Raw genomic sequence first — 26,153 nt, forward strand, 5'->3', positions numbered from 1 at the left:
TAATTCGTATAATTTTTGAGTCATTACGGATTAATAAACATAGTAAACATGATACATGATATATGCTTCATTTTAAGGACTAGTTTGAAATTGCTGTTATTTTTTTTTTAAAAATTACTTCTACTCTGCTTTGAAAGACCAGTAATGCAGAAAAACAGCATGAAAGGGCCATTGCATTGACTGGTCGTCGGATCTCTCATATTTGGCATTCGTGGGATTTCGTTAAAGGAAAAAAAAAAAGTAAAAAGAAGAAGACATAGAAAAAAAGGGTGCGGGTGGGTACATCCGACCCGCTCAAAGTGACCCGAACCACAATGCACAAGTAAAAACGCTTTAACTGTGACTGCGTGTAAATTCCGCGGAACACAGGGTAATTATTGGAAGTCGGTAAACGTTAGTACAACTGTCTTCTGATTTCTTGAGCCCTCTTTCTCTGTAAACAAATCCCTCTGATTTCTTAAACCCTAGCACCTGGGTGGAGACGGTCAGCGAGATCATCTAGCTCTATCGTTCGTCAGCAAGAACAAGTTCTCGCACCACTGATTGCCCACTCCTTTTCCCACCTGTAAGTGCTTCTTCTCCTCTGTCCTCTCAAAACTCAGAACGGTTGCCCATCCCTTTCTTCTTCGTCTTCTTCTTCCTTTCCTCAACATTTGCCCTACGTTTCAAGTGCAGAGTCCAGTTAGATTAAATTACAGGCTTATTATTTTTTATATACAAATGGTCCGTGGTCGAATTCATTTTAGTAATTGCGGATGGGAAGTCTAAATAGAAGCTGTGCATAGATGAGTTTAGGTGCATTTGAGTGTTCGTTTTCAACTAGTCTCATATTGGAATCAATTCTTTACCTGGTTTGATGCACTTGCAGTCACAGTTCCTGCTTTTGGGTCTCCAAATAGCGTTAGCTTGTTGATTTGATTGAAAATATTTGTTTGTTGATTTTTGCAGGTTGCCTAATTGCATATGCGCTGAAATGGCTAATAACCCTCAGTCCTCAGCTGCGCAGGTATCTAACTTCTAACCTCATCATTGCTAAGCAGTCATTATGAGTTTATTTTTGTCCCGTAATGTAATTCACTTTTAATTATGGTTTATGATTTGGATAGTGGAATTACATATACATGTTGTCTTTCTAGGGGTCATATAAACTTCGTTCTGTCAGTACTTACTTTAACCATTCTAAGTGTTTAAACAATGTGGTTCAGTAATATTTTTATTATGTAATTCCTTCCTTATAGGAATACACTATTTACTTACTTTTAATTTTTGTCTTTTTTCTTTAATCTCTCCCTCCCTCTATCGGTCAGCCATTTCGGCCTCCTCCAGTTGCTTCCTTGGGTCCTCAAAGTTTTGGTTCATCCCCATCTCTTCAAGTAATTTCTTCTCCTGCTTATCTTCGGTGACTTTTGTCGTCTCTATTTTCTGGTCGATTATTAATAAGTGGTGTATGTACAAATCTCTTTGATGCAGTATCGACCAGTGGTTCCAACACAGCAAGGGCAACAGTTTATTCAATCAGCCTCCCAACAGTTTCAGCCTGTGGGACAAGGTATTCCTTCTTCAAATGTTGGGATGCCTGCTAGTCAAAGTCAGCAATTACAATTTTCTCAACCAATGCAACCGTATCCTCTCAGGCCAAGTCAGCCTGGTCATGCTACACCTTCGTCACAGGCTTTGCCTATGCAATACATGCAGACGAGGCCAATTACGTCTGCCCCATCACAGTCTCAGCAACCTGCCCTACCTTTTAATAATCAGATGCCTGGCTTAGCTGGCGGCGGAATGCCTTATTCTTCATCATATATGGTAAGCTCACACGATGTTATCTCTGTATATGTGTTTGTTTTCCTTGATTTTATTGAGCAGATTTTTTCATATACTTACATGCACCTGAATTGTTTCAGTTCGCACCACCTTCATATGCCCAGCCACAAAATAATGTCAGTTCTTCGTCCCAGTTTCAGCCAATTTCTCTAGTGCAAGCACATGTATCTGTCACAGGACATCCTTGGGTGTCCTCTGGTAATCAGGGTGCAGCAGTTCCTACACCGGTACCGCAGTCCAGTCAACAACCTTCAAGCACTACTTTCACAGATTCTGTAAGTACTTTATTTATTGTATTTCATTCAATTCAATTACCTTCAACCCCATTAAAGGATACCAATGTCATGACTTTTGTTCATGCAACCTGTTTTGATATCTGATTTTGACACTAATTGTTAAAGCCATCTGGTTTTACAGATGCCAAAAGAACTATCATCTGAGTGAATTTCTAATTATTGCATCATCTAAATTGTCATTTTTATCACACTGGTCATGTTATTACAATTGTCATACATCCCCTATGAAACAAGATGCACACTTAGGTGCAAATAGAAGACTTGAAAAGCAATGCAAGCAATCAGGAACTTTGTGGTAGTTGTCTACTAAGTTCTCAGACACGACACTGATAATTTTATTTTAATCCTGATTTAGACATCGAGCACATTACTGTCACATGGCAAATGAATGTTTTTTTTGTTGGTGTAAATTATAGTTTTCTAAATTTCAGGCTGTAAATGTTCCTAGCCAAACACAGCAGTCTTCTTCTGATTGGCAAGAGCATACGTCGGGTGATGGAAGAAGGTAATTCATGATTTCTCTGCAGCTCATGTTTTCTCTACTTTTCTCCTCGAAGTTGATGAAATGTTCAATTTATACTGGTAAAATTTAAATATTTTAGGCTGCTAATGGTCCATTATGTATTTATTTTTCAATATGAAACAGTTTGGTTCATTATTTTGAGAGTTACTTTCTGATTTTCTTTTAGTTATTCCGAAGTCCTTCCTGACCTTGTGTGTTTTTTATTTCTGTTTTCTGATGGATTCATTTTTTCAGATATTATTTCAACAGAAGAACAAAACAATCTAGTTGGGAGAAGCCTTTAGAATTGATGACACCGATGGAGGTGAGTCATATTGCTGACTGGTTACCAGTAGCTAGAACTTTTATATTTCATCTCCAATTACCTGTTGAACATGCCCTTGAAATGTTTTTTTTGAATTTGCACTATAAATTTTGTTGCCATTTGTGGATGTTTGACAATTTTAGGTTGTAGCCATGCTTAAATTGATTGAAATTGTTTATGCGAATTATCCTTTTATTTGCATGTGCTTCAACTGGTTTGTAGATGTCATGGCAAGTCTGGAGATATTTTACGACTGCTCTGTAAGCTCACTTTGAAGACGGGGTTTCAGTTTCACAAGGCAGGCAATAATTGTTATTTACATCTTATTTATCTTGTAGTTGGATGTGGTTAATGAATGCCAAGCAGTAATTGTTGCCTTCCCTCATCTCATCCATCCTCCTTGCTGGAGTTTTAAGATGGGCTTGCTTTTGCCTACTTATTGAGGCAATTTATGACTTCTGTGGGTTGTTTTTGTTTTAGTATCTTATTAGGAAAATATTATTCATTTATATATGATTCTTATAAGCACACCCAGCCGTCTCATAGATTGACATGTACATACACTCAAGTGCACATACACTCAAGTGCACATACACACACACACAGACACAGAGGTGCACCCAAACTCCCACTTTGATGCTGCTTGGCTATTTAATAACTTTTTTAAATATAAATTTTAAGTTAGTACGAGGATAACCATACATCATTGGTTTTTTAAATAATTTTCTTGAAAAGTTATCTCTGCATGTGCTTGTTTGTTTGTATATGACATTTTTGCTGTCTATGGTTTATAAAGGCTTTTTCAACAGGAACTCTTGTGCTACTTTTAGAGGTATGAAATGTCATGTCACTGGGATTGGGGGTTCCCACTTTAACAATTATTGGGTCTTTGAATATTATTTGTATGTGTCCTAGTTTTATCTGTCATGGTTTCATTGAATGCCAAGAAGGTCTAACAGTATGTTTAATTCGACTAGCATAAAATGGAAGATATCAAGGATATTTAGAACTTCTTGTGGGTACAGTTATTTCTGTTCTGCTGGTTAATAAGTTATTTGGAGTTCTCTCGCTGTTGCTTTGCCACAGAAGGCAAGGAACCAGAGTCCTATAAAAGTCTACACATATGTGGAATTTGACTAGGATTATTCTTCACTCTTCTTTTTCATTTTTCACCTGTTACAAGGATTTCGTTCAATCTTCATCTATTTTATTTCTGGTACACCTGTTGGGTGTGTAATTGACCTCAGCAGGGCAGACATATTCATTTATAGACATGTATGGATCTCAGGTTGACGGCATGTTTATTTCTCATTGTCTCTGCTTTAAATTTCCTTCTAATTTCTGTTATCATCTGATCAAGGTTGTGTTTTCTTTTGTGCCCTGTTACTATTTGTTTAAAAACCTATTTTCTAGTTGGGTTCTACCGTAGAAACTCGCGTACTGTTATCTTTTTCTAGTGAACTTTGTATCCATGACTGATTATGCTCATAGTTATAAACTTATAACCATGACCTTTAGTATTCTTTCTCAAATGACTTTATTGAGACTATTTTCACTTAATAATTTTTGTCACTATGATAGAGAGCCGATGCATCAACTGTTTGGAAGGAATATACGTCTTCAGATGGGAAAAAGTGCGTCATATCCTTATATTTCTATTTGCTTTTCTAGTTACTGCTTTTGTTTTCTCAATATGCATTGTTTATAAAATTGTTGGGGCCTGTTGTTAACTATTAATTTGTGGGTGGCTGTTGCAGGTATTATTACAACAAAGTTACAAGGGAATCTAAGTGGACAATTCCAGAGGAGTTAAAGGTTTCTTACCATTTCCTGTTAGTTTTTTTCGTCTTCAGCCTTCTTTTTTTATTAATAATATTCTCACTCTGAACTACGTGCTTCCAGTTGGCTCGTGAACAGGCTCAAAGAGAACTTGCCCAGGGAACACGTTCAGAAATGAATTTGACTTCTCATGCCCCTCCTGCTGTTGCTTCAGCTGAAACACCTATGGGATCTAGTTCAGTTGGCCCCAGCACTTCTTCAGCCCTACCTGGGATGGTATCGAGCCCAGTTGCAGTTATACCTGTGTCTTCCTTTTCTAATCCTTCCCCCATTGCGCCTACTGGATCATCAGTTGCTTCTGGTGCACAGTCTTCCATAACAGGTGGCGTTGGCATTCAGCCTCCTGTGGTGACTCTTACTCCACCGCCTGCTTCTGTTTCAGGGAGTACTGGAGTTCCTCCTACTTTGGTCAACGCCATTACAAAATCAGTGTATGAAATTTTTTTTTTTCGGTGCTTTATTTTCCACGTTCTGTTAATATTTTTATGATTCACATTATGTGTTCTAGTTCAAATTGGTTTTATATGTTCTGAAAAATTACAGGAGTACCTTTGAAAATGTAACATCTCAAGATATTGGAAGTGCAGATGATGGAGCTTTTACTCAAGATATCGAGGTAAGGTTTGATTCTTAATGGCTATTGCAAATGTCCTAAACTGAGCTGGAAGTTTCCAGTCAAGTCCTACAAAATTATGGTTGCACAATATAGATAAAAGTACATTAATTTCGCCTTTTCTTGACAGCATGTTGAAATCTAAGATGATTTCACAGCAGTTCTTTTTAAAGAAAGGTTTAATTTTAGCTAGTCCCTATTGCAAAAGGCACCTACCTGTGAGGAACACAATTACCTGAGACAATTTTGCGAATGCTTCATTTTCTTTTTCTGAGATTTCTCTCTGGCAGGAAGCGAAAAGAGGAATGGCAGTTGCTGGAAAAGTCAATGTGACTCCGTCAGAGGAGAAAACAGTTGATGAAGAACCATTGGTGTATGCCAATAAGCAGGTACGCATATTAGATTTTATGTCTTTGTCCAATTTTTCATTGTTGTGCATGTTCAAAGAATAATGTGTGTATAATTATGTTCTCTTTTAGGAGGCAAAAAATGCATTTAAAGCACTTCTGGAATCTGCAAATGTACACTCCGATTGGACTTGGGAGCAGGTAGCTTGGCTATTCCTTTCTTATTATCACCATCTTTTGTTGTTGAAGAGTCTTCTAACAGTTTTTGAAATGTTATACCAGACAATGAGAGAGATCATTAATGACAAAAGATATGGTGCTTTAAAAACTCTAGGCGAGAGGAAGCAAGCATTTAATGAGGTAATCTTAGTAATGATTTCTTAACTGCTTTAGAGTGTTTGTCGTTCTTTTGTTTATTTGCACATATTCAAGACTACTTTTATTTCATTAGAATTGTGCACTGCTCAATGACTGTCCCCTTGATTAATATTCATGATTTTTATCAAGAATATTTCGCATCATTTTCTGACCTAAAACTAATGAGATTTATTAATTTAGTACTTGGGTCAAAGGAAAAAACTCGAGAATGAAGAGAGGCGCATGAGGCAGAAAAAAGCTCGGGAAGAATTTTCAAAAATGTTGGAAGTATGTTGCTTTCTAGTCATAATTGGTGACTGCTTTTTTCTTTAATAATTTTATAATACATCATGCCTTGATCTTAACAAAAATGTTTGTATTTTGATATTTTTCTGAAGGAGTCCAAGGAACTTACGTCAGCAACCAGATGGAGGTTTACTCCTCTCTGTTATATGAATAGTGTGATTTTGAGTTTAGTCTTTTCATATGTATTTTATGACTGGGAAGCATGCAAAATGTTTTAGATGTTCTGACTGATGTATTGGCCTGATCAGCAAAGCTGTCAGTATGTTTGAAAATGATGAACGATTCAAGGCTGTAGAACGAGCGAGGGACCGGGAAGATCTTTATGAGAGCTACATTGTAGAATTGGAGAGGAAGGTAACAATTTGCCTTTCATTTTTCATTTTCTGACTTATGCTATGCACCATTTGTAGATATCATATTGTAAATTAGGGCCTTATATTTGACTCCTGATGTTAGTCTAAAAGATTTTTGGTATCGAGTAGATAGGATTGAGAATTGGCTCTACATGCTTTAAGCATGAATTATGTTGAATCACAAATTGGCTTGTTGTCCCACTTATTGTCCAGTTCTCCACTTGTTCTAACTCCCTTCACTTTGTGGATTTGATTAAATTTGCATTTTCCAACTGTTGAATTTGCTTTGGTAAAACCGCCTTAAATGGTATCCTCATTTTCATTGCCCTTTAGGTGTACAAAACTCCATGGGGTGCTCATGTTACTTACATATAGATGTTGACACTTCCTAGATTGTAGGGAATATAAACTGACAGAAAAGAATACAATTTTGATTTCTTTTCTCAAACAAAAGCAATAAAAAACTACTGAGATACATTTATCTTTTAGAGTGAATTGATTGCCATGTATTAGTATTCCATTGTCATTCTCGTTTGGAGTGGGCAGATTAAAATTAGTGGTCTCATATGTCACAGAAGATGCCTATTCTTACTGCCTAGGTTTCGATTCTTATATGCAGGAAAAAGAAAAGGCGGCTGAAGATCATAAGCAGAATATTGCAGAGTATAGAAAATTCCTGGAATCTTGTGATTTTATCAAGGTAAGCCTTGTAAAAGGAATGTGTACGTGTATTTTATTGTGACTGATTTTATCTATTACCTTTTTTCATGATCATCATTCATTTGCAGGTGAACAGCCAGTGGCGGAAAGTTCAAGATCGCTTAGAAGATGATGAGAGATGCTTGCGTCTTGAAAAACTTGACAGGTTGCTCATTTTCCAGGTAGATCACATAATCTATGTTCAATCATGTGTGAGAAGATTGGTTGTGTTCATGTACCAGAACTATATGATGTTTTTTGTTGTTGTTGCAGGACTATATTCGCGACCTTGAGAAGGAAGAAGAGGAGCAAAAGAAGATACAGAAGGTATAATCCATATAAATGATAATTTATCTTTCTTCTAGTTCAGTGTTCTTATCGTTGTGTTTTGCTAAATTTAAGGAACAATTGAGGCGGGTTGAGAGGAAAAACCGCGATGAGTTTCGAAAGCTGATGGAAGAACATGTTGCCGACGGTACTCTTACAGCTAAAACTTACTGGCGCGATTACTGCATGAAGGTGCTCAACTCTAATTGTTGTGGAGATAATATATGAAGAAGAGCTGCATAGTAAATTAAAAGACAAATGTTTGATTGCTTCTGCATCTGAAGCTCTTTTGATAAGTGTTGTCTTTGGATTGTAGGTTAAGGACCTGTTTTCGTACGAAGCTGTTGCATCTAATACCTCTGGTTCAACACCAAAAGAATTGTTTGAGGATGTTGCTGAAGAATTAGAGAAACAGGTGTGTTACCTAGCATCTTATACCATCATGTCTTGATCCATTAATTATCTGTATTTTAGCTAATGTTGAGAATAGAATCCGACATCGAGAATTATTGGCCTTGCATAACAATATATAAATCTTAGACCTCTCCACCAGCCCACTGGTTTTGGATTAGATGCTTTAGCTTCTACGTAAGTATCAGAGCGGACAATTCACATGTCAGGATAACAGTCATGTGCTCCTCGCACCCAATATAATTCATCCACGTGTTTGGCTCAGTCATGCCATACGTGAGGGCTGAGTTGTTGAGTATAGAATCTGACATCTGGAATTAATTGCCATGCATAAAAGTATATATTATCGTGGGCCTCCTTGCCCATTGCCAATTTATAATGGGTTGTATGCATGTATACATTAACAATACAATTTTAGTAATGGAGTTTGATTGCTCAACACAATGTAACCTGCAATGCAGATGACTCTGTATGTCTGACATTGTTCTTTTGCTTATGGACAGTATCATGAAGATAAAGCTCGGATAAAGGATGCAATGAAGTTGGGGAAGGTATGATTTTATAAACTTGCGTGAAGTTTTTGAAAACTTGTCAAATATTAATCAATGTTTCCCTTAGGTTACCCTGGCTTCTACACTGACATTTGAAGAATTTAAGGTTGCTATTTTGGAAGATATTGGTTTCCCATCAATATCAGACATTAACTTTAAGGTAACCCCTTTCACTTCTTTGTCCTTTCTTTTTGATATTTGCCGTCCCTTTCCTACAACTGAAAATTGTTCATTTGCATACTTGGAATATAAAGGTCCGTAGAATTCGAGTTAATTGTGTTATTTCATTGGTTGCTGGCATTTTTCCCCCTGATTAACCAAATAAAATTTGTTTGTGCCTGGAAATATTGAAGTGGCTATTTGTATTGTCTAGTTCACTACAAATGGTACCCTTCAAATTTAGACTTATAGGGCTCACATGTTTGTAGCAATTTCATGTTTCTTGTATATTCTTCTAACAAATACATGCACATTTGTCAAAAAAGACGAAATAAAAAAGCGATACTCTTCTTGGTTTTCTTACATAAGTGAGTGCTTCTTCACTTATTAAAGCTGAAGGGTTTCAAAATGACAGCCAGTAATTTATTGAAGTGTCACCACAATCTCCATCTGATTTGGCACAATGAATACACTGTAATGCCGTCATCTGTAACACTCAGTTCACTGATGCAAGGATCAACTTTGTTTTGGTTTCTAAATCAGCAACAACTTTGATTTGGTTTCTCTTCAAACCATTGATATGACTGTTAAGCGTATTCATATTTACATGTACATGGTGTGTGTATTTGAGAGTCTGCTAATACTTTTACTTATTTTGAAGCTTGTATATGAGGAATTATTAGAGAGAGCGAAGGAGAAGGAGGAGAAAGAAGCAAAGAAGCGTCAACGACTAGGTGACGACTTCAATAAGCTATTGCACACATTCAAGGTGTGGGGTCACTCTTGTGGATTAAATTAAGTGTTACGTTAGAGATTGCATTGACCTTCCATGTTCTGTGCCTTGTAGGAAATAACCGCTTCTTCTAATTGGGAAGATTGCAAACACCTTTTCGAAGAAACCCAAGAATACAGGTTTTTCTAATGATAACTTACTATTGAAAACATTTTAACATGTTTTTTTCCCTCTGAATGTTTGATATTGCTGTTTGTAAATGTTTTCTTGCTTATTTTCAGATCAATTGGGGAAGAGAACTTTAGTAGGGAAGTTTTTGAGGAATATATTACAAACTTACAGGAGAAGGCTAAAGAGAAAGAACGCAAGCGAGAGGAGGAAAAGGTATGGATTTTATTGCTATGTATAAGTTGGTTTGTCTTTTATTCCTAAAAGACCAAGATAGATCTCATATTACATGCCATTTGAAAATTTGTGCATTAAAATATTGAGTAAAAGCATTTCTGGTTTGGATATTCAATTATTTGTACAATTTTCTGGACGACTCGTTATTTTATCTGTGCTGCCTCAAAATTGATTCCGTGAATCATAACTTGGTTAATTTAGTTTTGGTACATGTTTTCATGCTTGAATTTGGAATTTTTGTACTGATTTATTTCTTTGCAGGCTAAAAAAGAGAGAGAGAGAGAGGAGAAAGAGAAGCGTAAGGATAAAGAGAGGAAGGAGAAGGAGAGAGAACGTGAAAAAGAAAAGGGAAAAGAACGGTCTAAGAAGGATGAAACAGATAGTGAAAATGTAGACGTAACTGATAGTCATGGTCATAAAGAAGATAAGAAAAGGGAGAAAGACAAAGATAGAAAGCACCGGAAGCGGCATCAAAGTTCCATGGATGATGTAGGTTCTGATAAGGAGGAGAAAGAAGAGTCTAAGAAACGCAGACATAGTAGTGACCGCAAAAGATCAAGAAAAGTATGTGAACTTGTTTTCTAATATCTTTGGTCGAAACTTTTAAGCTATTTATGAATGGAAAATGTATGATATTTTCCTGGTGTTTTATGGTAGCATACACCTGAATCTGACAGTGAAAGTCGGCATAGAAGACACAAGAGAGAGCATCAGGATGGTTCACGTCGAAATGGTGGATATGGGGAACTTGAAGATGGGGAGGTTGGTGAAGATGGGGAAATTCAGTAGCCTTGCTGTTCTAGTTTTACAGTGCTGTGAATTTTGTGGCTCTGCGAGATGTAAGCATATTATGGTTTAAACATTCCAAATATAACCAATTCTTTTTAGGAGTTCTTATGGTTATACACTGGAAATTTGATAGATCACATGATGCTTCTGTTAATTATGAAGGAATAATTAATGCGTTAAGAGTTTCTTCTTTAAGGCATTATGTATGCAAAGTATATTTGATTTCTATGCCAAAGGGATGTGCTGTGTGTAAAAGTTATGAGGATCGAATACTTTCATCGCAGTAAATTTTAATCGAATGCGGTGCACGATCCAACGGTGGCTGGAAGGCAGTAGTACTAGTATTACATGTAAATGAACTATAGCTAACCAGTAAAATGTACAGAGCAGTAGAATTTATGGGACGGGGATAAGATTAATGTCTATGGACCACGGGATTGACAAGTTGCTTTCTTTTGAAATGTGCATTAGATCCTACCCTAATTTCGAGTTTTCTTGTGCCATATAAATTTCTGGTTGATTGCAAGATAGTTGGCCAACTGCATCACAGGATGATATTATCTCTCATGTTATCTTGGAAGCTGATTGGGACCATATGATGGCTGCATATGGCCCCTTTGGAGTGAGACTGACTTTCACATTAAATGCAGAGAGGGATATTTTGGCACTCTAATCTAATCTTTCTATGCCGGTTGTTCAAATATCTACATCAACCAATTTATCATGGCCTGGTAAAATGCTTTTTGCTTCATGCAGTAATGCCGAGGTTTTTATTCTCCTGTCGCTTAAGAATAATGAATATGTCTGCCTAAAAAATAAAGAGTATGATCTCTTTGTTTTACATTTTGTGTTCTCTTTAGTAAATAAGCTTTTCTTTTTTTTTTCTTTTTTTTTTTTGGTTAATTAAGTACCGGAACTTAATGGTGATGATGGGGAGAAAACAGCAAAGTTGACATGAGTTTGCTATCATTAGAATTCAATTAGCTCAACTAACTTTGGTATCAGACAATTATTTTATCACTTTTCAGCAACAATTTCTTCGATGATCTCTTCTAAAATGGTGTCGCCGATTTCGTTCCCGATTTCCCTTCTTTCTTGGTAATTGTTACTCCATTCTTCAGCTGAACCCAACAAGTCCAACTCCAAAACAAAATTTATGTTGGCTTCATGTCCAGCCTGATTGCCCCATGTCCCTAATTTCTCATAAAGCAGGTTTCCAATCTCTTCGGCTCCCAGGAACCCTTTGCAGTTTCGCTGCTTTTCTCTCTCTTTCTTTGCATGAGTTTCTGTCATCTCTCTCACGCAATCAAACAGAAGCTGCCTTGTTTGCTGCAACACCCTCTTGGATTTCGCGAAGTGAGGCGAAGGATTAATATTAGACCTGACTGGCTCTAGCTTTTCTGAAACTCCAGACCCTCTTGGCTTCTCTAATGCTGGCTGGAAAAGCAGCTCCCACAGAGAAGCTGATACTATTGAGTCGTCGGCTATCTTGAAATTACAAGTAGATGGACATGGACTTTCCTTTTTTCTTGACATGGCCGGGAGTTCTTGCACTGTTTCGCCAAAATAGAAAATTGACCAAGAATAAATAATCTAAATAAAAGACAAAAGAAAACTACATAAAAAAAGCTTAAATAATTTATTGTAATATGAGAGTATGAAGAGATGAACCTGCATCTGCATGGGAAGGTGGTGTATCTTTTAGTGCTGAAACGGGGTTTTGTTGCTTACGGTGACTCTTCAATGAACCTCCATTGAACTGTTCTATCTGTAGCAACCTGTTGGCTTTGTTAGCAACCAAATCATACTATATATATATATATATATATATATATATATTCCAGAGATCGAAAGTCTTTTTGTTTTCAACCGGTAGTTATCGTGTTTTTACATGAAAAGATTAGGAGGGTTATTCGGAAAGTGGTGTTTCTACCTTTCTCTCTTTGATCATATTGCAGGGTTTTGAAACTTGAGAAGTGTCGGCTGCAAGGGAGGCCTTATGATCATTTTGCAAAGAAACTGAGGCTTCATCCTTCTCACCCTCCGAGCATGAATCATACTGTGTCCCACTGCTAGCAGAGGAAAATCTACCTGAATCCACAATTTCTTTGTTCTTTCTGCGCATTTCGGTGTCGGCATTGAGTTCTGCTTCTTTGTTTTCAGAACTCTTATTGCTTGGCCCACTGTTTCTTGAAAAAAGCTTGTTATACACAGATCTCAGTACTTTGGAACAGCGGAGAGCACCCTTGCTCTTGCTTAGGCCCCAACTGCATGATCTGTTAAAAGTCTTGCAGAAACTAGAGCCACCCTCTCTATTTGAACTCAAGCTCTTTCTCAGATACCCTCTTTCAAATAGGTAAACCTCTAGGACAAAGGGTTCTTGTTGCTCCTGGAGGAGCTCTGCGAGTTGTTTTACTGGCTTCTGTATTGTGGAAGCCATTAGAAAATTCTGTGTTGGAGAGGCTGAGATGGAAGAGTTGGGGTGCAAACTAGAAAAGCTGGCAAAGGAGAGATGATGGTGATGAAGGGGTTCTGGTGAGTTAATTTAGACAGAAAAATCATATCTATCAGCTTGGGGCTGAACAGAAGCAGAACAGAGAAGAAATATTGGGTATTTATTAATGTCAGAGAGAGAGCTGCAAGCAATTTCTAGGTTGTATCTATTTAACTGTTTAAAGTACCTTTATGACCTATGAGCACCAGGGTTGGTTGGTTGGTTGCAACTTGCCAGTTAGGTCTTATAGGTGTGTTTTTAATCCAGTCTCTTATTTCAATGTAGTTTTGGTAAATAAATTTCTGTTGATTCATTAGCTGTCTTTGATTGAGCCCTCACTTCTTCTTCCTGAATTTTATCTCTATGCAATATATAGAATTGATAAATGGTCCCAGAATTTTTCTGTCTTACTTGTGCTCGGTGGTGGTGACCAATGACCATAACCTGCTTTTGATGGAACAGAGGCAAATTGAATAGAGTTCTGCATGGACTTCAGCCTCAGAACTCAACTCCCATACTTGTATTTCCTTACCAATAATCTAAAATGAAAGTCCAAAGATCTTCCATAATCTAAAATGTTACGTTGTCCGATTGTGAACACGAATACTTGATGCCATTTAGAAAGAGAAATATCCTAACATTTGTTTATGTATTGTATTTGTATGCGTCATAAGATGTCCATATTTGAAATGCTGTCTTAAGCTCACACATGCTGACTTGTGTGTGTGTGAACATATGTTATGAATGCGTCATGTGAAATATTCTAATTTCTATGTTTTGTCCCTTTTACTTGGCCATGTCCATCTTTCCTCGATTAGTTTTTGTTCCAACCAGAAAAGTAGAAAAATAGTTTGCTTACCGATCATGCAAGCGAATACAGACATTATCATCGACAAGGAAAGTTTAGGGATCACGAGGAAAAGTATTACCAGTTCTGCAGTTTCAGAAAAAAGGAAAACAAAACAAAAGTATTACTAATGATGTAACGAGAAAAACAGAGATGTCATCGACATGGAAATGTTGGGGATCGCAAGTAAAAGTATTTCCAGTGATGTACTGGCCAAAAAAAGGAAAGTTCAAAATCTAATTACAGATTGTGGCCCAGAGATAGTTGACCAACCTTCTCCCACTCTCTCTCTCTCCATCCAAAAAGTAAAAATTCTCTCATATTTTTGTATAAAACCAAGATATACGTAAATGAATACAATTTCAGGCATGCAGCTTTTATGTTAATTTTTTTTTTGGCTTTATATGACTTGCATATGAATTGATTTTGTGTGGTTATTATATTTTTATATTTGTATTATCTCTTTGTGAATATATGTATTTGTTCTTGCGGGTATTTGTATTTGTTCTTGTGGATTTATGAATACAATTCTTGATTTTCTCTATAGAAAAATATATGAAAACTGTTGGATTAGAAAAACGAAACAAAAATCAGCTATTAAGGACATGGTATCATTAGATTTAAGGACATTATGAATTTAATTCTCATAAACGACAATTATTGGATTAGATGAGAGAAATTCTGTTATTAAAATCATTAGGTTTGATTAGAATCATGCAACACGTGTCACGTATGTAATGTCAATGGGACCAAAAATGTCCCCAAAATTACACATGATATAATAACGTAACCCTAATCTGATTAGTCTTCTGGTTCCATGATTTACGCTAAAATCACGGATTGGGAATTTGTTGCACCTAACAGTAACGGGACATCCTCAAATATTAAATGTTGTGACAGATTTCCTTTCCAGGAAAATATAGATGATGGATTCTTTTATATTTATTTTGTTTCTTGTGGGGCTTTAGAGTGCGGATTTCTCCATCGTGATGCGATGGTTTGTGGGCCTCAATTTCCACCAAAATCTGATCTTACAATAAAAATCGCTAATCAACTCAAGAGAAGAAAAGCATTAATTTCCTTCACTTTCTTTCTGAGGGTAACACCTTTCGCGTGTTTCAGGCCACCATGTTATGTGATGTAATTTTGAATAGCCCTTGGGCATTTTTGTTTTGCTTTTCGATCAGGGAAGAGGGAAAAGTAAGATGAAATTCTTGGAACCCCATAACATTATTGGTTTGCCTTATATCTATCACTTTAGTACTCTTTATCACTTTAGTTACAAGTCCCGTTCAAAAATGCTACAACAATAAGGGCCAGAAGGAAAATTGGAAAAATATGTCAACTGATCGAAAAAAATCTACCAATCGAGAGTTTTTCATTTCATAAATACATAATAAGAAGCATTCAAAAGAGTCATTCTGAACATACAAGATAACAAACATTACAGCCTACACTTGTTTGATATCTTTAACATCCAACAGATTTGGGCACTGAAGCTGGATTTTTGGCTCTCAAACTCTCAATTTTAGACTTAAATTCACTGTGGAAAGACATGAGCAATGTCTTCCTACAGCCAAAAGCGACACTAAACTCTTTAATTTTCTCTTCAAGATCTTTCCTTCTGAGTACCTCATTATTCAGATCCTTGAGAACATTTTCCTTTTGGTCAGTAGCCAGAGCAAGTGTTTGAGATGATTCAGAGACGATTTTGTGCAAAGAATCTCTTTCTTCTTTCAAAAGCTGAAACTCAGCTTCCAAGGCATCATATCTTTGTTTTGATTTCTCCAGAAGCTGGTTGTTGGAATCTAATTCTTCCTCCAGGCCATGGTATCTTTCCTTGATAGTGATGAGTTCATTGCTTAGTTTTTCCTTCCAACATGCATTTTCTCCTCCGGTTGCACATCCCTTTATCACAAAAACTAAATCTTAAAGACAAAACAAAACCAGCCTAAATTACTCTCTTTTCCCCACCCAATCTCCCAACTAAATTTGGTTGTTTCATAATGTCCGCAGGATCAGCTAACTTAAAAGGCCGGACCAGAAATACCAAGATAAATGGAATCATTTGCACATCATTAGAAAAAAATTGATTTACATGCTTCTGCAGATATACGAAAAGCACAGGACAAACAAGAAATTTAATCTGCTGAAAGTACAAGTAAATTGCAAGGAAGAAGACTCTGGAAATAACATATTTATGGAACATAATAAGTAATGATAACAGCTTCAATCATTCCTATTGTATGTTTACTATGTGCATGACAACATTTTGACTCTTCTTTTAGTTACACTGGAAGAAATGAAACCCTCGACCTATCCTAATCCTAACATATTTTCTCACCTCCTCCCAGCTTGACCTAGCCCCAAGGGTTTGCAAAATTTGAGTAGAATTTTTATTTTTATTTAAAGAACTGTTGTTGAGTGTAACTGATACTTATGTATCAAAATTATTTAAAAACATATAGGATATCCTTAACAACAGGGAAGAGAATAAAATCATAACTAATGGATAATATCTTGATAATTGTGACCAGGCAGCTACCTTGTGTTCACAGCTGCATAGTGAAGTCCTTACTTGTTCATTTTCAATCCTTGGTCTTTCTGATGATACCAATAATTTAATTGTGCTGTTCAACCTCTCAGAGAGCACTTCTCGCTGTTCTTGGATCAGAGAACTAGTCTCGGAAAATGATCTTTGGCCTTCACCAAATGCCACTGAGAAATGGGTTTCTATAGTCGTAAAAAGGCTTGTGCCAATTTCACTTATGCTTGAGACCAATTTTGCCGCAGAAGTTTTCTCATCGGATAAAAAGCTCTGTCCAGATAACCCTAGTGTTAGTACATTGTATAGCACCAAATAAAGGTTGGGAGAGCCCAACATGAAAAAGCACTATTACCTGAGTCTTTGATAAAACATCGACATAAATATCTTTGCAAGTTGCCGCACATTCAGAAAGCCTTCGAGGGATTTCTCGAATTAGCTGTGCTTCATTTTGCAGTTCAGATATCTCTGAAACTAATCGATCATTCAATACAACTTGTTCGGCATGTTTCCTCTACACATATAAGCATCAATACGGAAATCCATGAATGTGGGCAGGAGTATAATTCATTTTTAGATTCTACTGTATCAAAGAAGAACAAGTAAAATTTATGAGATATACTAACCATAAGATCATCTCTCTCTTCAATGGCAAGTTCTAGTTGTCTCTTCAAATTCTGGACCTCCTGCTTGTAATTCTCCTTTGAACCCTGAAAAAATTTGATGAGACAAATGAAAACAACTCTTAAAAATCATGTCCCAATTTTTTTGGAAATCTTACAAAATGGTGAGTGTTACTGCAGTAGTCCATTAGTCATATCATATATCACAGGAAAGTTAGTTGCATCTAAATTTTAAGATGTGCTGTAAATGAGATATAAGCTGCAAATGCAGTTCCAACAACACTTAAAAGATACTGGCAAGTTGCAAAAGAAAATACCAATCTCTAACTTAACTTACACAACCATGACAAACTTAATCACAATTTAAACACAGTGAAAATACATCAAGCGAACAAGCAAAATGCAACACGATAAAATAGGATGAGGATCATTGCTTCTCCCTTTCCTTCGATGTAACAAACAGAAAAATAATGAAAATTTCAGGAGAGTGAAGAAAAAGTGGATTAAAATTAGACTCACAGCAGTTTCATCACTTGGCGGAAAGGATTGAACTGTTCTTGAAGGAGTCATTTGAAGGGAATCAAGGTCAGCTACAAAACCTTTGTTCATTTTAAACCACATGTCTTCATCAACCACGTTGCTAAAAGAATCTGGAAGAGGGCTAAAATCGGGCACTGGTGAATAATTTGATCGCTTGACAACAAAGGAATGGGGAACTGCCTTCAAAGAAGGGGTCCTAAAGAGATCTCCTTGAGATTTACTATAGCTGTCATCACCGTCTTCCTTAAGGCTTTGTCTACCAGAATCTTGTGCCTATAAACAGATTTAACAATATCAGAACATCAAAGAAATAACCTGAAGACCCTAAAACAACATAAAACATGAAATTTTGAATAGATATGACTCAAAATTTGTACACATAACAAGGCATATAGGTTATACCTGACTAGAACTTCTGTCGAGGTCTGAAGTAGTAGAAAGACTACCGAGATTGTCAATTTGGATCTGCTGATCCCTGATGCATTGTTCGCGTTGTTTATGTGATTTCCTCTGCTCTTCCAGTTCCATTTCCAGCTTCTCCCGCTCTAGTTCATACTGAACAATGGAAAGTTAGCAGCTAAGTGCATAAAACGAAGAATGTACACAAGTTATACTTGATGATGAAGATGATACTCTATATTCCGCAAATTGGGGGCAAAAACAACATACCTGAAGCAAGTCGTTTCGCAATTTTAATACCTCTTGCTCCAGCACCCCGGCATGGGATCCCTGATTTTCAACCAAAGAAAGTTATGTTAGCTTGTGCCTTAATTTTTGTGTAAAATGACATGTGATGATTCCTACCTGAAGTTTCTTACGAAGCTCTTCTATCTCTTGTTTTTGCCGCTTCAGTAAGGCGGCGTCTGTCAAAATCTGTGAAAGATTCAACCGTTATTAAACTCCACTGTTAAGTTAAACGGAGAGGAATAGATAAACAGACTGAAAAGATACAGAAGCTTTATAAAAACAAAAAACTAATGAAACAGAAAAAGGATGGTTTACAAGTTCAAAAAGTGGTTGAGGCAAGTTATGGATTGAAACCATGTTCCAATAACTTTTGAACTTTTAAGAATTCATTCCCATGAAACACCACTCTCTTCATACCCAAAAATTTATATGATACTCGAACTTTCCTACTGCAATGAACCAAAAAACAAAAGAAAAGACGAATGTGTAGCAGTAACAAAGTCATCAACATCCTAATTAGAAGTTTCTGAAGATGTTATAATCCCAAGCTAGCACAGCATAGTGTCAAATATAATACACAAGAAGATACAAACCTCATTCACTTGAGCACAATTAGTGATGCGCTTAGCTCTGCTAGCAAATTGAAGGGTTCCCTTTGTTTCCTCAATGTGTACCTAAATGCATCCATAATTTTTATTATAATTATAAACCATACAGTTGGCGTATGATGCTAAAATAAATAAATATAATACCATAGGAGCAAATGATATGCTACCTCTTCTGGTGCTATAGTACATATAATTGAAGTTTTGGCATTGCCACCAAGGGCAGGTTGAAGTATACGGGTAAGCTTACTATCGCGATAAGGAATATGACCCCTGCATAAAAGTTATCATTAGAAAGAAAAAAAAATATTTTACATTCAGCTAGAATTGATTTACTAAAAGAGAAACAAATACCTGTTTTTTGCACCATCACTAAGTTTGTTAATTACATTACCAAGAATCATCAAGCTCTTGTTTATGTACTTTCCTTCTTTAAGACGTACTCCGCCAGCTCCAGTTTTAGCAATCCGTTCAGACCCGGCTAAATCTACCAAATTCTGCATGCACGAATTAAAATTTAAAGACTAATAATCACAGAATCAGAAAGTAAATAATTCAGATATATTAAAACATGAGAGAACAAATATCTGGAACAGTTTGTCAACATAGACACAGAATGGCAAAAGAATACGCACCAAGACAGACACACGAATTGCATCAATACTTGAACTAGTGTCCTTTGCGTTGCTTTCAATTACCTAAACTCACAAGACATATACCACTAATTAGGAGTAAATCCAATACATAATTGGACAGACCTAAAGAAAGCAGCTGAAAGTGCACTGAGGGATACTTCTTTTATCACAGAATGGTTTGTGGTTATCATATAACAAAATATAATATGGACATACCATTCTGAATATAGTGTGAGATCTACTACTCCGAGCATTCATATTTGTTTCTCCAAAGTGCCTATTAACTGCAAGAAACATTTCACCACACACATATTAAGAACGAATATTCAAGTAAGAGCGCATACAAAAACATAAAACCCTGTTACTCAAGTTTTGGTTACAAAGTGCGAACCTTCTCCAGACTCAATGAGCTTTAAAACCTGTTCAGCATTACTGACAATTTCCTCCCTGAGGCCAGCAACAAATATACCACGCTGAACACGAGAAAATCAGTCATTCCAATTCACTTAAAGAAGCTATCTAAAATTGTCAAAAGGGTCAGTAACCAACCTCCAAACTCTCATGAATCTGCAATTTCTGGTTCTCTACTGCAAAAAGGTCGTTAATTTCCTCGTTATAGATTTCCATATAGGAAACTCGAATCAGAAACTCGCGGTGCGAAATCTGAGAATGCAAAGTAGCATCAGAATCAATACAGTAGGCATCAAAATTCAAAACAAAAATTATAAAGCTCATTACCATCTGGATTCTGTCAAATACATCTCTAACTGCTCGATGAATGATTCCTGGGTCTTTTTCAGAACCATTCATGGTGAAAGTCTTGCCACTGCTGGTCTGCCCATACGCGAATGCAGTTCCTGAAAATTTTACACATCAAAATATCAAATTAAATACAAATTCCATCAAATCAATTAATTTAAAACGGAACTGAAACTTTGAAAATTTTCTCAAATACCATTGAATCCTTCGACTGCAGCATGAATAATGTCCTTGGTAAGAAGCTCGTAAACCCTAGAATTCGTACAGCCTTCATCGAACACATGATCTATAACAACAAAATCACATTTCTTACAAGTAAATCTCTCGGAAACAAAAACAAATACGAATACTGAAATAAATGTACAAGTGTGAATGTATAGGTCCTTACCAAAAGCGTAAGAGACTCCGGATATGGGGGTGCCATGAGGCTTGTGAAGAGAGATGCGGTTGTCGTCGACCTTCCAGAAAGTTCCTCCATTGGAGACATCTTGAGATACAGGAGGTCTCACTCGAACCGCCACGCAGATCTTCTCCATTGAATCCTTTACTGAGTCTCTGGTTTACTACGGCTGCTTAAACTTTCTCACCCATTCAAACCGCAGGCGGGCTAACACTTCGAACAAGTTCTGATTTGAATTTGTTCGCTTTACGGAAATGCCCTTCTCTTTGTTTGTTATGATATTTTCAGTCCAGATTCGAACGGTTCAGGGTAACGGCCCAAAAATTTTAAATTTGAATTTTAGCGCGTCGGCCCTGAAAATTTGGGTGCCAAATCCAGGAGACACGTAAACAAATGGGCTCAATCTGTGGAAGCCCAAATAGTGATCTCTTTGTTCCCCAATGGGCCTATCTCCCACATTTTGAACTAGTGCAGTACGGCCCAAATTTGTGGAGTCCATCTCTAGAGTAATTTTATGGTGAGGAATTTAGATGAGATTTTATCTCTTAACCGTTGAATCAAACTAACCAATTTGATCCAATATCGGTATAGAATTCATGTCCATTTTTATTAAAGAAGAAAGTCTGAAGTCAAACGGTTGGACTATGTCGCTCGTTTGACCACTCTCACAAAAGAGCGAGACCCTCTATATTTGGGTCGTGCTCAGAACGGTCGAACGAATGGTAAGTGATGGTACAAACAGTGAACACTCCAGTTTTAATTAGAGATAATCTCGAGCAAGCTGCAGTAACGTGATTTTGAAAGCCACTAGAAATAAGAAAGTGTAAGATTGACTGCGAAAGATAGGAAGAAAGAAGGGAGAAGGAAAGTGACTGAGATTGCAAAAAACTAATGACATGACATATACCTGCCCTAACTTTGTTACCCTTTTTTTTTTCGGGTGATGATTCTCTTGATGATCACTTGACCCACAAATGCAAAATCCAAAATCCAAGCCATGCATGAACATAGGAAGACGAAGAAGTCAAAAAGAAATTTACTTTTACCAACTTTTTTTTACTTTATCAGTACTTTTGTTTAAATTATTACCAACAATTTAAGCACGTGGTAACATATTTGATCTAAAAAGTGTGCCTTTCTTTGACGCGTGGGTTAGTTGTGATGAACTTGCAAATGAAGAAACTGTCGAGAAAGAGGCCTAATGGATGAATGAATGAAAGTTTGCTCCTTTTTTCATAGAAACAGTTTCTTCTAGCATGGTCAAGAGTTTGGAGGATTAGGTCACGGAACGGAAGTTGTGTTTAATGGAGTAAATTAATGCATGAATGAATGATAGTTTTCTCCTTTTTCTTTTCTATATTAGTTATTAGAGGTTGAATTAATATTGAAATGGGTCTTGGCCTGTAAGTCTTTTTTCTTTTGCTTTACTATTTTGATCCTTTTAATTATATATCGCTTTGGCGATTTGATGGGGGCTACAAATCCAAGAATCAAATCCATTCCTTGCATCTGGATTGAAAATGCCCCATCCATAATCCATTCCACGACAAGATTAATTGTCTAATTGTATTGCAAGGTGGAAGTATAAGTTATATAGTCAATGCACCCTTTCTTTGTCCAATATCCATTAAGCACGGCCAAGAATAACTCTTCAAAATACATTAAACATATAAATACAATTAAGGCTACATAATTAAGAGGTTGAAAGCCCAGTCGAGTATAGCTTTAGTCAGTGGAGCTCTTCCACCTCCACTCATGTGGATAAAGGTTCGAAATTCTCATGCACTCAATGAATATATATATATATATATATTATAGAGAATAGCGATAGGATTTTATTGATAGCAAAACATAACTAGTACAAAAACCGGGCAATGTCGTCAGAAATTAGGCAAGTTTCTCTACACATATGGGCTCGGTCGTCTGTCTAACTAAATAGCCTTACTGGCTCAACTGCAAGCAGGAGCAAGAACCTAACCACATGTAGAGTACCCCCCCAGTCCCCCTAGGATCATACCTGTAAAAACTACTTATTACAATCCTCAAATAAAGCATCAACTAGAAAGTCTGGAGATTCCTCGAACCAAGAGACGGGTGTTCCAAGGTGTAAAGCAAAGCAAGCAATGCGGTGAGCAGCCTCATTTGCAGTCTGGCGGACATGGGCAAAGCCTTCTCCAATGATCTGTAACAACAAAAACTTGGAGTCCTTTAAGATAAGGCCAATAAAGGATCTATCCAAAGATGAGCATCCAAGTGCCGTAACAATCTGGAGAGAATCACTCTCAAAATAAATATTAGTTAAACCCCCTTCCATAATCGCTAAAAAATAAAAAAATAAAAAAGAGGTTGATAATTATTAGTTACTACTTTTGGTTGTTTACTTGATCATCGTTCTCCAAATTAATTCAACCCAACCAATGAAAAATAGCGTCAATGGATGGATATGTACGTTAGCTTGTGCTAAGGATGAATTGAGAATCTTCCATTATAAAATGTTGGGTTGCTTTTTCTCTGAATGGACTCGTCAAAAGTTGAAGCCTATTAAACCGAAACATATGCATGCTACCATACACAAATAATCTTAATTAGATTTGGTGGTTGGTTCTAATACCAATTGTAATGGTTGAATATGAACTAAGCATTACTTCTGAAAAAGCTCCAGCTAGCTGTAAAGGAGAAGATCAAAAATTAATTTTCATATATATAGCCTTTAATTCCAGTCTCTTAATTATATCCTTAATATTTTCCCCTAATCCAATAAAAAAGAAGCATAAATAATTTTTGTTTATGTGCTTGATTGATGATGATGACAATACAAATTTAATATGTGCTTGATTGATGATGACAATACAAATTTAATTATCTGGTCTTGATTTGTTGCTTTAATTTCTTTCCTTTTTTTTTTTCTATCACTCTATCTGGTAAGTCCATGTGTCGCATGTTGCCTAATCTAGATGCCAACTTTTGTTGTTTCGTCTCTCTCGTACAGTTTTTAGGTAAACATAAGATGGCTTTGTCTGGTTAGTGGAAGGAAGGTAATGCTGCGCACATGTGATGCAAAATACCAATTAAAAAAGTTATGGGTAGGTATAAATCGCATGATAATTAATCTAAATTCATATCTAATCACACTTAAGTACTAACCCCTTTCATGTTAAATATATCTAAACTAAATTCAAGAAATAAGATACAATGGTATCAGCTTTTTCAGTGTTTGCACTGAAGCATATGACAGATTCAATATTTGAATATGCATATGCAAATACTTTGGTTTAGGAACAAGTTTCAATAATCGTGAACATCGATGTATATTGTGTATTAAGATTTGTTAAATTTTAGAGAGGTGAATTTATGGCCTATTACTAGCAATATTGATATTGTCTCTAATTTAATTATCTATTTAGCAAGTGTGAAATTTTATATACAAAGTCTCGATGTTATTAGTAGTGGAACTATTCATTATATGAGGTATTTAATTTCTTTTAAGTTTTCGATATGGAACTTCAATATTCTTCAACAAAATTTGTGATATTACCTTATGCAACAAACTCATAGGTGTATACCCTTACACACCCTTAACAGTTGCGTGAAATTAGGGATAAACACGGTCCGATTTGGTTCGTTTTACACCCAAAATGTAAACATAAAACGGAAACGCCCATGTTAATTACGTTAGTTTATATTTGTATATATCACACAAAGTAGAAACACACGAATCGTTTAGGTAAAGGCTATAGCCATATGTATTAGCATGAATTTTTTAGGTGTTGGTCATTTGTGGGTCCAACGTATTCTTAGGTGTTGGTGTTTTTCAAATTTGCGCATATTATATATATATATATATATATATATATATATGTTACGGAATTGTAGCTAGCAAGCATCAATTTTCATGCAACATACAGAAAATTATATTATTTTGGAGAAAAAAAGAAACATGCAAAACCAAAAAGCTACAAACTGACTCTCGAATCTTTACATAAGAGTATAGACCAACAACGTGAAACAAACATTCCTTTTCGTGAGCGCAGCGCAGATAATGGAAAAAGGTAAACAAGAGCCTCCACTTTCATTATAATCCTCCAAAATATTTACATATGCATGCATGGCGATATCTAGCCAGCTAAATGCCTAGCCCAAATCCCCACCACATTTTCGACCTGAACTAGCAAATAAGAAGAAGAAAAAAAACCCATCATTTTCAGGCAGCCAAATGTACCCCGACCAGACCAACCATATGCTACCTACTCTACTCTTTAATCTTGCTCTAATTAATCACCAGTTAATTAGAGCTTATTAATATAAATGATGATGATGATCATTTTGTTAATTACTCTTGGGATTTTATATATTATTGTGACTGCATCTGCATGGCAACAAAATTCCAGTGTAAATCCGAAAGTCTGGCCCTTAGGGCTAGGAGCTCGGACGTCAACCGGTCATTTTCTCTCCATGTTACGTGACACTTTTGGGAAACCACGGCCAACCTGTTCTTCAGCTCCCGGTTCTCTACTTTCAACCGGTTCACATCGTTGCTCAGGTCCTCTACTTGCCTCTTCTTTCTCCATCTGGACCGCCGGGCTGACTCACGGTTCGACTTCTTGCGCCTAAGCTTTTTCTCGTCCACCGAGTAAACTGCTCGGTTCGAATCCTCTGAACCGGAGTTTGGAGAGGCCGAGTTTCCCTCTTGGAGCAGGGACAGCAGTTCCTGGATTTCGGATGTTGTGAGTCCGGTTTCTTGAACCGGGCACTCAAACCGGTTAAAGTGGACCGGTTCGTGGTTGAAGAGCATGGCTGAGGAACTCATGATCATTTGAGTGTAGCGTAGGGAGGAAAGGAGGAGAAAAGGGAAGGAACGAAGTGGAGGGGCTGAGTATTTATCGTTGTAGGGGAGGGACACGTGGGATCCACCACAAGCAAAAGTTTTTGGATTAGCGAGGGCATTATTGTCCATGAAAAATATAAATTAACAAAAAACAGCGTCTTTAATTGATTAACTTTTATTTAATTATTTGTTGTTTTAAGAATAATATTTTTGGGTTGGTGTAGTGCCATTACGAGCACAACTTTTGTGTAAAGGTGGTGGAATGGAGTGTGGTGGGGTGTGAAGTTTGGACTGCTTTGCTGAGACTGAGAGAGATGGTGGGCTCCAACATACAAGATCAGCTTTAGCTTAACCACG

At 36.6% G+C, this 26,153-nt stretch overlaps 4 protein-coding genes across 5 annotated transcripts; 1 reads left to right on the top strand and 3 right to left on the bottom strand.

Moving 5' to 3' along the window:
* Positions 1-424: 424 nt before the first annotated feature.
* Positions 425-11,062, top strand: LOC117633346 (pre-mRNA-processing protein 40A). The gene is made up of 29 exons (XM_034367023.1): positions 425-565; positions 949-1,006; positions 1,308-1,373; positions 1,471-1,806; positions 1,905-2,099; positions 2,552-2,625; positions 2,878-2,947; positions 4,529-4,581; positions 4,705-4,762; positions 4,850-5,217; positions 5,330-5,402; positions 5,690-5,788; positions 5,879-5,947; positions 6,029-6,106; positions 6,305-6,391; positions 6,502-6,536; positions 6,658-6,763; positions 7,382-7,462; positions 7,551-7,643; positions 7,735-7,788; positions 7,864-7,980; positions 8,105-8,203; positions 8,703-8,750; positions 8,818-8,910; positions 9,571-9,678; positions 9,757-9,821; positions 9,924-10,026; positions 10,309-10,611; positions 10,705-11,062. The coding sequence occupies exons 2-29, from the start codon at positions 974-976 to the stop codon at positions 10,834-10,836; spliced, it is 3,096 nt and encodes a 1,031-aa protein (XP_034222914.1). The 5' UTR covers positions 425-565; positions 949-973; the 3' UTR covers positions 10,837-11,062.
* A 723-nt stretch (positions 11,063-11,785) lies between these two features.
* LOC117614608 lies at positions 11,786-13,525 on the bottom strand. Its single transcript, XM_034343478.1, has 3 exons — positions 12,770-13,525; positions 12,508-12,604; positions 11,786-12,389 (listed from the first exon to the last, which is right to left on the bottom strand). Exons 1-3 carry the CDS (start codon positions 13,274-13,276, stop codon positions 11,854-11,856), a joined length of 1,140 nt encoding a protein of 379 aa, XP_034199369.1. The 5' UTR covers positions 13,277-13,525; the 3' UTR covers positions 11,786-11,853.
* Positions 13,526-15,528: 2,003 nt separating this feature from the next.
* Positions 15,529-21,194, bottom strand: LOC117616536 (kinesin-like protein KIN-7N). 2 transcript variants are annotated; one of them, XM_034345876.1, is made up of 18 exons: positions 20,960-21,194; positions 20,768-20,857; positions 20,551-20,669; positions 20,362-20,475; positions 20,204-20,285; positions 20,029-20,096; positions 19,813-19,875; positions 19,532-19,674; positions 19,348-19,450; positions 19,166-19,246; positions 18,690-18,758; positions 18,555-18,614; positions 18,288-18,440; positions 17,865-18,158; positions 17,349-17,432; positions 17,078-17,236; positions 16,723-16,995; positions 15,529-16,085 (listed from the first exon to the last, which is right to left on the bottom strand). In XM_034345876.1, exons 1-18 carry the CDS (start codon positions 21,105-21,107, stop codon positions 15,648-15,650), a joined length of 2,541 nt encoding a protein of 846 aa, XP_034201767.1. In that variant the 5' UTR covers positions 21,108-21,194; the 3' UTR covers positions 15,529-15,647. The 2 variants fall into 2 exon arrangements, with proteins under 2 accessions (XP_034201767.1, XP_034201768.1); XM_034345877.1 differs by lacking the exon at positions 19,813-19,875.
* Positions 21,195-25,038: 3,844 nt separating this feature from the next.
* On the bottom strand, positions 25,039-25,802 carry LOC117615586 (basic leucine zipper 4). Its single transcript, XM_034344687.1, has one exon. It carries the CDS (start codon positions 25,782-25,784, stop codon positions 25,323-25,325), a length of 462 nt encoding a protein of 153 aa, XP_034200578.1. The 5' UTR covers positions 25,785-25,802; the 3' UTR covers positions 25,039-25,322.
* Positions 25,803-26,153: the final 351 nt, after the last annotated feature.

The sequence above is a fragment of the Prunus dulcis genome, chromosome 1 (assembly GCF_902201215.1).
Source record: "Prunus dulcis chromosome 1, ALMONDv2, whole genome shotgun sequence".
Lineage (NCBI taxonomy): Eukaryota > Viridiplantae > Streptophyta > Magnoliopsida > Rosales > Rosaceae > Prunus > Prunus dulcis.

Coding starts and splice junctions, on each gene's coding strand:
- LOC117616536 (XM_034345876.1), bottom strand. CDS start 21,107: ATGGAGAAGATCTGCGTGGCGGTTCGAGTGAGACCTCCTGTATCTCAA. Junction 19,451..19,531: donor AGTGATGGTGCAAAAAACAG/GTATTTGTTTCT, acceptor ACTTTTATGCAG/GGGTCATATTCCTTATCGCG. Junction 18,615..18,689: donor AGCTTCGTAAGAAACTTCAG/GTAGGAATCATC, acceptor GTTGAAAATCAG/GGATCCCATGCCGGGGTGCT.
- LOC117615586 (XM_034344687.1), bottom strand. CDS start 25,784: ATGATCATGAGTTCCTCAGCCATGCTCTTCAACCACGAACCGGTCCAC.
- LOC117633346 (XM_034367023.1), top strand. CDS start 974: ATGGCTAATAACCCTCAGTCCTCAGCTGCGCAG. Junction 2,626..2,877: donor ACGTCGGGTGATGGAAGAAG/GTAATTCATGAT, acceptor TCATTTTTTCAG/ATATTATTTCAACAGAAGAA. Junction 10,612..10,704: donor ACCGCAAAAGATCAAGAAAA/GTATGTGAACTT, acceptor GTTTTATGGTAG/CATACACCTGAATCTGACAG.
- LOC117614608 (XM_034343478.1), bottom strand. CDS start 13,276: ATGGCTTCCACAATACAGAAGCCAGTAAAACAACTCGCAGAGCTCCTC. Junction 12,605..12,769: donor ATATGATCAAAGAGAGAAAG/GTAGAAACACCA, acceptor AGGTTGCTACAG/ATAGAACAGTTCAATGGAGG. Junction 12,390..12,507: donor ACCTTCCCATGCAGATGCAG/GTTCATCTCTTC, acceptor TTGGCGAAACAG/TGCAAGAACTCCCGGCCATG.